The sequence below is a fragment of the Crocodylus porosus genome, unplaced genomic scaffold, assembly GCF_001723895.1.
Source record: "Crocodylus porosus isolate Cpor-Errol unplaced genomic scaffold, CroPor_comp1, whole genome shotgun sequence".
Lineage (NCBI taxonomy): Eukaryota > Metazoa > Chordata > Crocodylia > Crocodylidae > Crocodylus > Crocodylus porosus.
The window spans coordinates 35,714,652-35,729,938 of record NW_017728910.1 but is presented as its reverse complement, the minus strand read 5'-3'; the positions used below and the strand labels follow the sequence as shown (position 1 = coordinate 35,729,938).

Here is a 15,287-nt window from a genome sequence, read left to right as displayed (position 1 = left end):
GCAAGAACTACTTCACAGTTAGGGCGGCTAGGAGCTGGAACCAACTTCCTAGGGAAGTGGTGCTGGCTCCTACCCTGGGGATCTTTAAGAAGAGGCTTGATGCCTACCTGCTGGACTCATTTGAGTCCAGTCTTTTTTTCCCGCCCAGGTGGGGGGTCGGGCTTGAAGATCTACAAGGTCCCTTCCGACCCGACTTCTACGATTCTAAGTGCCAATACTGACCAGTAATAGTGACACTGAATAATACAGACAGGCACAAAGACTGCTTGCAGATGTTAAAAAAAACCTCCAAAAACCACACGTTACCAGAAGAAGCTGTGCATTACTTTGATCCAGCTCCATAGTATCTGTATAAATTGGATGCTTCCGTGGGGCTTTTTGGCATTTTCAGATAAAAAGTTGATTCAATCAGCTATTAGACAGATGTGTCAAAAAAGCCCCATTAAAACGCCCAGTCTATACACATCAGGTGAGCCAGGTCCAACTAACGTGCTGCCTATTCTGGGCATAAGCTGGCTCGGTGTAGGAACACACTGAGTTTAAAGTAAAGTGCCTTTTTTTTCCATGACTGCAAGCAGCCAAAATGACCAGTATTTTACAATAAGTAGAGATGCACCGATACATCAGTCCATATCATATCAGCGCCAATAAAAGGAAAATTGACATTATCGGCAATTGGCTTTTTTGGCTGATGTGGCTGATAATGTTGCCGATAAATGCTGTGTGCAGCTACAGCATAACGTGGCCAGCCTGGCAACTTGGAGAACAGTGTCCAGCTGATAAGTCTGTTGGGGGGATGTGGGGAGGAGAGCATGTAGGCCACCGCTGCCATAACTCCTCTCCCAGTACCCGCCCTGAGCACAACCCTGGCCCAACCCCCCCTGCCAGGAACAGCCCAGTGCCACCCCCTGGCCCTAGCCTGCAGCGGCAGTTTGCCCTCACCCCATGCACCAATCCGGGGGGGACACCCCCCCAAGAGTGCGCACAGTGGCAGGAGGCACTCCCCCTCCCTGCGCCCCCTGGATGAACTGCTCATGGCTAGGCAGCACCTGCCCCTGTCCCAGCTCCACTCCCTCCCTCACCACAGCGACCTTGATCTACCCCACTCAGGTCCCTTCCCCACAACAGACTTACCAACCAAATGCTGCTCTCCAAGCTGCCAGGCTGCATGTTAGCAATCAGATTGGTATTGGCCAATATGGCTTGTTAATAATTGGCCATTGGTGTAGGTCAAAAAAATCTTTATCAGTGCACCCATAATAACAACATAATAATTAGAATTTAATCACTTACTCTTGATCCTTTTTCAGGAAAGCACTGGCAAACTGAACAATCACGGCCTTCACATGGACCAATGTATGCATATGTGCCCTATAAGAAAAGGGAGGGAGGGGTTATTTCTTCACTTGGCATCCACCCATCAAACCATACAATGAATTTTACTTTAAGTGAAGCAAATAGCATCACAGAGTAATTCAAGAATTTCTAAAATAAGGACACTTTTATTTAAATTAATCACTGTTAAAAATGTCATGTAGATTCCTAGATTTTCTTTAAAAGGTCTTCCAAAGACAGCTTCTTTATAAATAATTAAGAAAGGCACTAGAGCTTTCTGACTGGCCATGTATCTTATTTTGAAGCCTGTTTTAGTAGAGTTCTGCCTGATGCACCCTGATGGTATGTCAAGAATAATGTCCCACTGTACAAGATATTTGGTTTAGGAGTAACCTTTAAAACTATGCTCCAGCAAGAGTGTAAAATGCAGGATTGGACTGCAGGTTGGATGAATGATGTGGGATGGGTCAGACCCATGGACCCTTCCCTTCTGGTCCAGAACTGGGCATTCGGGATGCTTGGCTGCTGCCACGGGCTTCCTATGATGCTGCTGGCACTCCAGCAATGAAGCTCTTTAGTGCTTGGCTGCTGCCATGGTAAGCTCTTTCCCACAGTGCTGATGGAGCTCCAGGACTGTGGCCATCATCTGGGTGCTTGGCTAGAGCAGCAGAAAGGTCCTCTCCATCAAGGCTGTGGTCCAGATGACCCAGCTCTATGGCCTGGATCCAGTCCATGTGGCCATATGTTTGACACCCCTGTGGTAAAGCCTCTCTAACCCAATGTATTCATGATGATGGTTTTTGCATCTGGGGTGAATTATTATCTTAGATTCTTCAGTGTTATGTCTGGGACTTATTAAAACTAAGAGCAAGAAAAGAAACAGAACTGGAGTTTATCCCCAGCTCTGCCACTAACCTGTTGTATGATCTTTGGTCAATCACGTAACCTGTCTATGCCCATTTTTGCTGCCCACGGCAGCAGCCAAGCATTCGTTCCCCCTCGCCCCATTCTGTTTTAAACAGTAAGATCTTATTATGTATTTATAAAGTATTTAACCCAAAAGAAGTGGTAGAAACCCAAGATCTCCTGCTACTACACACTGGCCAGAGTAGTAGTTTAGGAGCACACTGCAACAAAATAGGCAAGCTTCAGAAGGGTTGAAGAAATGTGCTCCCTCATAGAGAAAAAAGAACTAAGTCACAATTAATTTCCCACTGTTTTTGGGACAGTCCAGCTATATATTTACTCTTATGTAGGACAGATTCAGAAGTTAAAATCTAACCAACAACAATTCACTGGACTGGGCAATTTCTTAAGTAATACTATAGTATGTTTTATAAACAGTCCAACCTCACAGAAGTGAATCCTGTTCAAATCCCTATTCTATGCAGCAAAAATAACTTTTCCACGCTTTAGCGTATGGGGTTTGCTGTGCCCTTACTCTACCTGAATAAGTAAAGAGAAGATGCGATATACTGTTCTGCACTGAGCTGCGCATTGCTTTCAGCCATGCTCATAAGCAGCTTGCTCCAGCTTCTCTTAGCAGTTGGGGATCCAAGCTGACATTGTTTGGCAGGGTGAAAATCTCTGAATGCAAAGGTTATAGGACAATATTAGAAAGTTCTAATGTTTTACTTTTCTAGAGGAGAAAGAAGAACAGTAAAGCCTCAGCATTACTTGTGGCAATTTACTAGATTACAGGTTGGCAACCATCAGCCCAGAATCAATACCTGTGCAGCCATTGGATCTGGTCTGCTGATATGGGGGCATTCTCTCTCCGTGCTGCCACATGAAAAAGCAGCAATGGTAGCCAAGTTCTAGCTCCTGCCCATCTGCCTGTGACCTCGGGTGGGTCATTCAGTCCAGAGGTGGAAAAGGTAGACTAGGACTAGGTAGAACATACGGATATAGTAGGAAAAAAGATCCAAATATGTCTGTTTAAAGTTAGCATAGAATGTGCCTATCAATACCACTGGATGCTTCTGCAACATTCAATTGCCAGATCAATTAATGAAATCTAATATTCAGACATAAAACTCTGCCAAAATCTCTGGACACTTGATTACCAAAAATATTAACGAATGAGAAGATATTACAAAAAAGCCAGCAAAATGATCAAGGTGGAAGTGACATAAAAGGAATGGTTAAAAAAGCTAAACAGAAAACAAGCATCCAACATAAAAATCTGCAGACATTTTAAGAAGTAAATCCAAGGAGGGAGAGGAATCATAACAAAGGTGCTACAAGGTGCTTATAACAAAGGGTTAGGTCATCTAGTTAAAACATCCCAAATCCAGGCTAAATAGCTGGAAGACTTTTCCCACAGAAAGATCTTGCACGTCATCTACTTGAACCTAAAATAATGCATTTTCTCACACACAACATGCCCTGGGATAAGATATACACCTTGTTTTGGGAAGGCAGAATGGAGATATTTTTTCCAGAATCATGTCTGCATAGAGCAAGGACTATGCAAGGCTGTGAAATAGAAAAGTAACCAAGAATATCTAGCAGGGAGCAATACTGCCAGAAGAAAGGATAGCTTGATTAATGGAACATCAGGGCCATTAAAAAGGAGAGATGATCATTAACGTCTCTGGAGTGAAGAACAATGAGCCATTAAATCAAATGACTCCCTCAGCTACCTGAAAAGAAATGCTATTGCTGCTGCTAGGCAGTTGGTTTCGAAAAAGGAATCAAAGCAACAGGAATCAAACCACCAAAGGTTGTTTTTGGGAAAAGGGTGCGTGTGGTATGCAAGAAAAATATAGTAACTGACAACTGATTTCTGCATGGATCATAAATGCATGGCATTGAACTGGTCTAGAAATGCCCTCTCTCTCTTCCATCTCAAACTTCTGTAAATACACTGTTAGTAACAAGGAAATACATGACTGCTTCTCAGCTACTTTGACATAAGGTAAACAAAACAAATAGCCTAATATATCAGAATATATCATTACAGTTGATTTACATTGCGTTTAGCAAAGGAATTGCTGATTGTTTGTTTTGCCCTCCAAAAGCAATGTTTTTAAATTTTGTCACACTTCCAGAAAATGAGCACTATTAAGTAAAGGAACGGTGACACTGCCTCTGCATCACATAGTAAAGGCTGAAATTTGTAACACTGTTTAGCCAACTTGAATATCCAGCTTCTGGGTGTCTAAAGGTTCTAGATGACTTTGAAAAAATAACACAAATATTAAAGAGACTATTCATACATTTTTAATTTAGATAAATTAGTTGAAAATTACATGTGAATATGCAAATTTAGTGGACAGTTTACCACTGATTTCAGTAACAGCAAGGGTTCATATTCAGTTTTTCAAGCAGAAATTACTGGTATTAAAAAACATCAGATAAGAGGAAAATCAGCTTATTTAAAATATTTTCAGAAAATTTCACTTAATTGAATTTTAGAACTAAAAGATATAATAAGAGGTCATGCTTCTGTTTTATACAGTCTTTCCCCTGAGAATAGTAATCTACATTATTGCCATAAAACCTTGACTCTCTTGGAATGTCAAAGGAATGCCATTTTATACTAACAAGTAAAGCTGTTTTTCTATTTATTTAATTAAATACCTACCTCAGTTTATAGCTTTGTACCAAAGATACAAATACTACAGCAGTCAAAACAAAGATGAAGAGGACAGCTGTTTTAAAATCCTTATTGTAGGGAGTATACATCGTCTCAGAGTTAAATGGTGACCTCAAATTGCTTCCCTAACAGTAATCTATGACAGTATTAACTGCACATCACTTTAATATCCTACTTTCTTGTGATCATTTTCTGGTGAGATCGGAATAATAACATAAGGACTGGAAGTACTCCAGCTTTTCTATCACTGTAGCAGTCATTGTTCAGCTATTAACAGCAAGTCAGGTATGACACTATCATTCTGCCAACAGTTCTGTTCCACATTTGTGTATGTTTGACATCCCAGGGCTCTAGCACAGTAAAGCACTTATCTGATTTATTTATGGGATAGATACTGGAAAAAACACTACTTTAACAGCTTCATGACTGAGTGTGTTTCAAATGGAACAACCTTTGTAAATAGGAATATTGTGGTCCCATCCTGTCAAAACCTGTTAAAGGAAGTATAAAGAAAGTATTGTGGAATACCTAACCATTAACCTTTCATGGAGAGAAATTAAGAACTTCAGCAGCAAAAATCTTAAACAAATCTGTTTATGTAGTTGGAGGTTTATACATTTAACTGAGCTGCCAGTGCAATACATTGATCTGGGCATTACAATGATATGTACATTTGAAAGTGAACTAATTGCACTTACTTATGAAAATCTGGTTTATTTGAATGAGGTTGGTCCATGTTTATATTTTTGAGAGTTTTCTTTCTAATGGCAATGTATAATCGATCTTTAAACTTTGATAATTAGCAGTGTTAGATCTTGAGTTCTATATACCATTAAACTTTGGTTATCTCTTCATGCAGGCTTTATTGCATGAGATTTAATATTGCAGGCTCACTGGCTGTTTAATCACTGCGCCAGATTCTTGGGTGCAGTACAGATTTTGTCCTGAACTACTGGTATTGTCTGAAGCCCCGGGGAAATTTTGCTGTATCTAGCTTATTCACCGTCCTGATATAACTCTCAGCCCCTCGTTCAGCAGTTGCAATCTAAAGGATGAATCCTATTTTACTTTTAAATGGCTAACTAGTACTTTCACAGATGCATTTATGCAGTATTTCACCTGTGGCATATACTTGTCCAAATTACAATGAGCCCTGTATGTATGAGCATGCATACCTGTGTGTCTGCATGTGTCTCTGTGTGCATTGGCATGTTTGTATGTGCACGTGTGAGTGCGTGTGTGTGCGTCTCTGCATGTCCATCTTTGTGTGTGCATGTGCGTCTGTGTGTGCATGCATGTATGTATGTATCTCTGTGTTCATTGCAGGGAGAATGCATTTGTGTCTGTGTATATATGTGCAGAGAGTAAGAGCAGAGCGTGTGCCCATGTACATGTTTGTGTGTGTGCATGTTTGGCCATACTGGAGAATGGGGATCAGGGAGAAGAGATGGGCATGTGCCTCCCCACCCCCAGCCTGCCATGGTCCATCCAGTCTCTCCCGCAAGCACCAGGAGGGAAAGGGGGCTCTCCCCCACCACAGCCCAGCTCCCATGGGGCCAGTGGACCTCAAATTTTGTGTTCACCCCAGTACACCTTAACCTGCCTCTGCACACATGCAACCAGCCATGGAAAAGCAGTGTGAGGTGTGGGGTGGCGTGCAGGTGAGGTGTGGTGGTGGCATGGGGTGGCGGGTGGCAGCGGTGGTGTGCAAGCCCCACCCCCCCATGTCTGGCCACCACCACCAAAAGGGGTACACTTCTTTTAAAAAGTTGAAAACCCTTGCTCTAGAGTAGTTTAAAGTAAATGCATGTGTAGACATGCCCAGTGAGCCTGCTTCAAAAGGTAGGCTACAGAAAAAACTGGACAATGCCTATCCTCTCCTGATGGTTAGAGCACTATCAGGTTGGATTCTGTGATACTTAACTTTGAGCAGTCCTTTATTATGTAACTGTTCCACTCATTTCAACAGTGAAGCAGATGATGCAGGGGCAGGTGGAATAGAAAGAATGTCCACTAGCTAATGTATTACATGGAGACTCACAAAAAATGCCATGCTATCTTGGGTTTTGCCACAGATTTTCTATCTACTGGTTAAGTCAAATACAACAGAATTTTCAAAAGTATCTGCTAACTAGATATCTCATTCCTACTGAGATACCATGGGCTAGTCTCAAAAGGGGTAACTGCTAAAATATTGAACAACTATCTCATTTCCTAGATAACATACCTACTGAGAAGTGTGCAAGGAAAGAGGCAAATAGTCAAACAAGGGCTGCATGAGGTAGGGTCATGAAAGTTTGATATCGAAAGTGACAGAAAGCCATTGAAATGACTGCACGAGGCAGCTGACATGCTCAAAGTGAAAGGTGAAGGGGACGATTTAGATAGCAGCTTGATAGAAGGGTTCCAATGTTGGGATCAAAAAGACCTGAGAAAAGATAATAGTAGTTGAAGTAGGAGATAATTAGGGGATGGACACCCAACTTGATTATAGGGACAGAAAGGAAAGAGAGGATTTTAGAAATATTGTGGAGTGAAAAAGTTAACAACACTTAGCCGTAGGTTAAATGTAGGCAGAGAAAACTCAGTGCTTTTGCACGGTTATACTTCACCTTGGATGGAATTCAATCTGGTTAGAGGGCACAACAATGACTACTAAAATTATCACTTACCCCATAAATTTGTTTCACTGAGAAAATAAATATCAGCCACCTAATAGAAAAAAGTTCTAAGTTAATTTTAAAATTGTCAATAACAACCTCACTACACAATACAAACTCTAAAAAGTGAAAAGTGCTTAAACATAATTCAGGCAAGTTTGTGGTATGGTAACATCAGTTTCAAGGAAATATTTTCAAAGGATTATATATCACAATGGAATAGGTAGTGCACTCTCCAATTTCATTAGTTTTAAGGCTGGCTTCACAATAGCATGGGCGAACTAAGATGCTTTGAAAGTCATGCTAAAACCTTGCAAGGAAAGCATAAGAATATAAAAATATGCAATACTGGGTTGGATCAACGGTCCATCTCGTCCATTATCTTGTCTCTGACAATGAGTAGTTGATACTTTAGAGGGAGAGTATATGAAAAGGGCATGTCTGTATAAAAAGGTATATGTCTCCAACTGTTGTGTTTAATAGATATTACTGGACCAGTCTTCCACAAATTTGTCTGATCCCTTTTTGAACCCTGGTTATACTACCTGCCTCTATTAGAGGTGTACTGCATTGGTCCATATTGTATTGGCATCAACGAAGAGAAAATTGACATTATCGGCATTCGGCTTTTTTGGCTGATGTGGCCAATAATGTCGCTGATAAATGCTATGTGCATGGGCATAGCCACAGCATGAACATGGCGAGGAGTGCAGTCTGGCAGCTTGGAGAGCAGCATCCAGCTGGTAAGTCTGTTGTGGGGAAGGGGCATGTGGGGGGGAAGGAAGGGGCCTGGGGGAGAGAAGGGCTTGGGGGGGGCAGATCAAGGGCCCTGCAGTGAGGGAGGGAGTGGGACTGGGGCAGGGTGAGGCCCAGGATGGAATCGTGAATGGCTGGTCCAGGGCATGTAGGGGGAGGGGCAGCTCCCACTGCTGTGAGCACCCCTGGGGGAGGCATGGGGATCCATGTGCCCCCCAGATCTGTGTGCAGGATGAGGGTGGGCTGCTACTGTGGGCTGTGGCCAGGGGCAGCGCTGGGTCTTTTCAGTGGGGGTGGTGGGCTGGGGCAACGCTCAGGACAAGTGATGGTGGCACTGGAAGAGGGGGCTACGGGGTGGACTATAGCCACCCCAAAATTCACTGCAGCCCTCCTCCCAGTGCTGCTGCTTCCCACCCCAGTGCAGCCCCAGCCCAATCCTCCTGCAGGGGAAGAGCCCAGTGCCATCTCCACCCTCACCCCGCACACAGATCCAGAGGGCACACAGTCCCCCGTGCCTTCCATGGGGGTGCGCACAGTGGGACCCGTTCCCCACCCCCATGCCTACTGGACCAGCCACTTGCAGCTCTGTCCTGTGCCCCGCACCATCCTGGCTGGACAGTGCCTACCCCAGCTCCAGCCCCACTCCCTCCCTCACCATGGGGACCTCAATCTGTCCCCCCATCCCTTCCCTCCCCCCAACTCTTCCCCCCAACAGACTTACCAACTGGATGTTGCTCTCCAAGCTGCTGGCACCCGGGGAAGCCAGGAGCTTCCCCTGGCTGCTGGAGAGAAGCAGACAGGGCATTAACAGCATGTGTAGATGTGCCCACCGGGCTAAAAATCTTCAATTTATTCAGTGGTCACTGATGGCTGCCATGTGTTGATTCAGGGTATTTTCAACTCTTTACCAAGTCTCTATCTTTTGAAGTGAGGTCTATTTCACCTTAATTAAATGGCTTTGAGATTATGAAAATAAAATAATTTAAATTAATAATTTCCTGTTACATTTGTCTTTAACTATTTACATCATACTCCCTGAAGGTTCTCAGAATGTTTCTCTTTCATGTGGTAACCTAAAATGCTTATTCAAAGACAGCCTTTCTGTCATTATTTCTCTATTTCTGACCTCTTAATCATTGTAATGCATTCATATTTTTCTCAGTAAAACAGATCTAACAGAACTGGCTTTCTCTTGCTGTGTCTTAAAATATTTAAACACCTAATAGTTGAGTAGCATAGCACCTTTTACCAAGGAATCTTTCATGACAGAAATAAAATAAGTTAATTAACTGGCACATGGAGAGTACATATTATTTAGTGTTAGATTTCTTGTTGCCATTAGGTTTATGACAATGCTTTTCAGATCTATGAGTAGGCACAGTACTTAAAGAATGGTAGCTATATATTTCCACAATTCTGCATTTAAGTAAACACAAGATCTTAGAGAAGAGGCCTGTAAAACTTACCAGGGAGCTATAATCTGCTTAATCCACTTAAAAGAATACTTTGTTAGCGCCATTCACACAAATTGTAGTTCTTTTCTTTCCCTCTGTCTATTAATGCTTCTCCATGCTACTTTTTTTTGCCTCTGAACCTGTTTAGATTAAAAATTCACATACAGGGTATGAGTATGTACATATATGATGCCAAACTGTCTCTCACTCATTGAGATGCATCAATTACAGAATATTGCAATATACTTACTTTTGGCTAGGATATGATATCTTTATTTGTTCTGCATGGCACCTCATTCTACAAGTTCTGTTCCATTTAGTTCCATGGGAGTATTTGTCAATTAGCATAAATCAACATAAGGGTATCAGCTCTGACCCTCAAGAAAAAAAAAATCTTAAACAAATAATATCCGGATGCATTATACTAACAAGTTACTGCATGTTAGCTTGGTTAAAAGGCAAGAGCAGAGTTTATCTAAGCTCTCAGTAATGACCACATGAACTTAAAAAAAGTGTTGGAAATTTGGCCATACCTTCAGAGCTCAAAATATCTTTTAGAATCTATGGGGGGGGGGTTATTTTGAGTTGCATATATTTTCATCTCATGAAACAGGCATGATAGTTGGATTAATGCCAGCTACAGTGAAAAACTAGCTAAGCATTTTCACTTAAATACTGTTTTTTCTACTTTTTCTAACTTTCTCAAGCTTTTGTTCTCAAATGTTGAAATGTTCCAAGTTGGGATTTGAATTTCTGGGAATGACTGGGCAAAAGAGAGAGGACTGTACAGGGGTTAAATTTAGAAGACCAGCATTCAATAAAATTTAGATTAATTTAACATGCCAATACCATGCTCTGAGGACCTTCTACATAGTATAATGCTCACCAGAGTTACCTCAACAGATTTATTGGATAGTAGCATAAGTAACCTGACAAAATGCACACAAGCACCACTACAGCAGAAGTAAGTTTTATATAAATATTCCAAACCCTCAACGTACATCATTTCTAACTTCCTAGAGGGAAAAACAAGCCTTGTTATTTGACCTAAAGAGTAACAAAATCAGCTTCCATTAGACCAAAGAAAAATTAAATGCCATAATCAAGGACCCTGAACTCTGTGTCACCACAGAGACCCAGATTCCTGCATGATACTGGAAACCCAGGACAAATACTGTCCCAGAGCCATGCAGCCAAGGACCAGTACTTGATGTTCCCATTTTGCATGGTCACCCTACCCTTTTCCTGAGCGAGGTCAGGGCCTTTGGGCCATGTACTCAGTGCCTATGCTAGGACCCGATTTTTCAGAAAACGTGGGATATTGTAACACAGTATGTGTTCATCACTCATCTCTAACCAATCACAGTGGCAGTTTAAGTACTTGACATTTCTGCAAGTCAGGACACAGGTGTCTAAAGTTGACGAGCCAGAGAATTAGGAACATTTGTGAAAATACTGGTTTACCCAACTTGCCCAATAGCAAAATGGATCTCTATGGCAGAGACAGAGATAGAATCCAGATCTCCAGGGCAGTATCAGCTGCCTAAACCATGAAAACATCCTTTTCCTTCATAGAGTTCCCTGCCTTATTGATCATATAAATTCCAGTTGTTGGCACAAATGAGACAAGGATCCTGTGGATGCCAGCCCCTTTCACTACCCAAACCTGATGTGTTTCCTCCTCCCTTATTTCTGTGAATGAGGCAATATTTGTGTAGAAAATATAGTATGTGATATAATTTAATTATAGACTATGTCATAATGCATAATACAGTCAAGGGGCAATCTTCATTTTGGTTGCACAGGTGGCCTTTATTTGGGGATTCCTAATTCTACAGTGCTGGACTTTACAAACTTAAAATCTCTCTTAAAAATTTATTTTACATTAAGATTCCATCCTGTGGAATAATTTTGACACCATAACAAAGGTCATCCACAGGGTTCAGATCTTCTGGTCCACAACAGTCATCAGCAGGGATCGTGTTTTTTCTGTTTAAAAATTCCACACTGTCTAATTTAAAACTACCAAATCCACGTTTTTCCATGATTAAAATGAAACACCACTATATATATATATATAGCAGGGATGGGCAATTATTTAGGCTTGTGGGCCACACAGAGAGTTTTGGGGAGCTGTCACGGGCCAGGTCAGCATTGCCCCTCCTTCCCCCCTGCATAACAGCTCACCAAACCTCCCTATGTGGGATGAGGCTGCGGGTGGATGTAAGTCGTAGGTTCAGCAGGGGTCTCCACCACCAGCAGCACTGCCTCCAGGCTGCCCTTCTACTCCAAGGAGGGGCTTGGGCAGACACCCCAGTCCCTAGTGGGAACCTGCCAGCTACGTCCACAGCTGATGCTGGCACCTGCCTGGTACTGCTTCTGGACTGTGTGCTGATATAAGTTGTGGGGATATGGTGTAGGTGTGGGACAGTTTGGAGGGGTTGGGGGAGAGACAGACAAAGGCAGCCCTGCCCATGATGACTGGCAACAGCCAGTGCTGGGTACCAAGAAAAAGCAGGACCTGGTGCTGGAGCCCTTCTGGCTGTAGTCACCTGGAGCCCATCCTGGAGCTGCCCTGCAGATCCTCTCTGCTGCCACTGCTGTCCCACAAAGGCCCACAGATGGCACTGATGTTCATAGAATCATAGAAGTAGGGTCAGAAGGGACCTTGTAGATCTTTAAGTCCGACCCCCTGCCTGGGCAGGAGAAAAAACTGGGCTCAAATGATCCCAGCTAAGTAGGCATCAAGCCTCCCCTTAAGGACCCCCAGGGTAGGAGCCAGCATCACTTCGCTTGGAAGTTGGTTCCAGATCCTAGCTGCCCTGTCTGTGAAGCAGTTCTTACGGATGTCTAATCTAAACCTCCTCTCCAACAGCTTGTGGCCGTTATTTCTTGTTATGCCAGGGGACGCTAGGGGAAACAAGGTCTCTCCCAAACCCTTCTGGTCCTCCCTAGTGAGTTTATAGACGGTCCCCATGTCCCCCCTCCGCCTTCTCTTGTGAAGGCTGAACAGGTTCAGGTCCTGCAGTCTCTCATTGTGATCATGCAGGTGGCCCTCCTCTGGACCCTCTCCATGTTGTCCACATCCCTCCTGAAGTGCAGCGCACAGAACTGGACGCAGTACTCCAGCTGTGGCCTAACCAGTGTTGCATAGAGGGGGAGGATCACCTCCTTGTCCCTGCTAGAGATGCACCTGTGGATGCACAACGGATGTTGGTGGGGAGGAGCTGCAGGACAGCCCCGGTGCAGGCTCTGGGCAACTGCAGGCGGACAGGCCTCAGCAGCAGCAAACATGCCCACTACCAGGTCCTGCTTTTTCCCAGTGCCCACCACTGGCTGCTACCACTCATTGTGGGCAGGGCCATCCCTCTCCCCCTCCACCACCCCAACCATCCCACACCTACAGCACATCGCTGCTGTGTCGCCTGTGACCTGCCCCACCATGAGTTGCCTGTGCCCACCCTCTCCCACCCCGAAAGACTTACCTGGAGAAAGCTGTTCTCTACCACACTGCCTGGCTACCATGCACAAGTTTGTGCGTGCATATACATGTGGCACCCCCATCTCCTTTGTCCTGCTACCCCCAATACCAAGCAGCCCCATGCAGGCTGGAACTCTGCCAGCCTGCAAGGGGAAACCCACAGTTTTTCTCCTTTAAAGGAGAAAATCCGTGTTTTTCTGCATTTTCCCATGGCAAATGGAAAACCTGGATCCCTGGTCATCAGTGGAGTAACCAGTATACACCTTGTCTGTAGAAGCAGTTCGCTGTGTTAGTTGTGGCTGCCACTAGGAGGGGATGAACATGCTCCTGTCTTTTCTGAAGGCAGAGCAGGGTGGTACTTTATAAAGCAGGGGTCAGCCACCCCTGGCACATAAGGCCATTTTGCTTGGCACACCAGCACCAGCCCGGGCTCTAAGCAGCCACTGGCAGCCACAGAGCCCAGGCTGCTCCAAACAGGCAGCTGGGAGGCTGCAAGCCCTGCTGCAGGCAAACCGGGCTCTGTGGGCCAGCTGCAGCTGGGAGGCTGCAAACAGCTGCTCCGGGCTTCGGCATGTCAGCACTCCGGCAACCCTCCAAGGTAGACATTGTGGTTTTTTCAGCACTCCAGCCAAAAAATGTTCCCTACCCCTGTTATAGAGACTTATAGGTGACCAGTTAGTCTATAAGGTGCTACCCTCCCCTCCCTTCTGTCTGACTTCAGACTAACATGGCTAACTACCTCTTTCTAATTATGTTTTACAGTTCGGCACACAGGGTGTCTGGAATTAAGAACTACAGAGGAAACTGTCTAACGGTTACACACGTTCTAATCCCATTCTCCCAAAACTCTACCTGTTCTTTGCTACTTCCCTCCACCTGTTCCAGCTCCCGCTGTCCCTTTGACTCTTGTCATTTTCCCTCCCCACCTTGCTTCCTGCTCCTGCCCCTGTCTCAGCCCCTGCAGCCTTGGATGGAGTGTGCTCAGTTGTCCAGAGGGAATGGGGTATGCAGTCTGGCCAGCATGAGCAAGTCCAGCCTGCTCAGGGAAACTGGGATCTTTAGAGCAGGGGTGTCAAACTCACTCTGGAGACAGCAAATGAAGGGGCTGAGGGCTAGCAGCGGACCAAGGCCCATGGTTGGGAGGAGTTGTAATATGTAACCAGGAGGCTAGTTTAGTCATAGCCAGAAAGGCTTATGTTTTCATTTCAGTTTGGTCCAGTGGTTTACGTGGGACTGTGAGGGATGGCTTTGGCAGTCCTATTAGTGCCTAAGAGAGACACAAGTACCTTGAGCTTGCCTGGAGCAGGTGCAAGGCACAGACTGGGGGCTGGCAGGCCCCGAGCAGGGCTAGACTTGGGGGCCCAGAGCCTGAGAAGGGCAGGACTTGGACTCAGGGCCAGAGGGCGAGCATGGCAGGACCTGGGGCCAGGAGGCCCAGAGGGCAACATAAACAGCTGGGACCCAGAAGCTCAGTCCAGTACAGCGGACTGGAGCTAGAGGGCTTGGCAAGTGAAAGGGCGGAGGCCGAGAAGGTGGAGGCTCAATACGAGAAAGCCAGCAAGAGAAACGACTGCACACAGACTGGCTCTAGGACCCTTAGGCAGCTTCCCTCCCTCCCGATAACACAACATCAAGCCCGAGGGGCACAAGCAAGCGGCCTGCGGAAGCCTAGCGCTACAGCGGGGCAGGGTTCGCTTGGCCACCAGCGGCCTTGCGGCACCCCGGGAGGCGAGCCTGCTCCACTGACACATTAGGGTACGGCGACAAGAGTAGCGAGTCCTTGACACATTCCGCCCCTAATGCCCTGACTGGTGGCACCTGCGAGCTCGCTGGGCTGAGCGCCGCTCTGCAAGCCGGGCGGGCGTGGCGCGACAAAGGTCTTGAGACAGGGACACGCTGTGGCAGCGCAGCGGGGCTGGCGGGTGCCCGAGGCGCTGGCTGCAGGCAGGGCGCGCGGGGCGACGCACCTCCCGCCTGTGCCCCCGCCCTGCGCGCCGCGG

At 45.3% G+C, this 15,287-nt stretch overlaps 1 protein-coding gene across 2 annotated transcripts in view; it reads right to left on the bottom strand.

The window, feature by feature from the left end:
- Positions 1 to 14,379, bottom strand: part of COL4A4 (collagen type IV alpha 4 chain) — a 131,124-nt gene extending 116,745 nt beyond the window's left edge. The window contains exons 1-4 of one of the 2 annotated variants that reach the window (XM_019533048.1): positions 14,214 to 14,379; positions 9,819 to 9,946; positions 7,609 to 7,648; positions 1,294 to 1,371 (exon numbers count right to left, since the gene is read on the bottom strand). In XM_019533048.1, the coding sequence (XP_019388593.1) occupies positions 1,294 to 1,371; positions 7,609 to 7,648; positions 9,819 to 9,871 (171 nt within the window). In that variant the 5' untranslated portion in view covers positions 9,872 to 9,946; positions 14,214 to 14,379. Of the gene's footprint in view, positions 1 to 1,293; positions 1,372 to 7,608; positions 7,649 to 9,818; positions 9,947 to 10,056; positions 10,620 to 14,213 lie in introns of those variants that run through there. The other variant, XM_019533047.1, reaches the window with a different exon arrangement.
- Between the last annotated feature and the right edge of the window lie 908 nt (positions 14,380 to 15,287).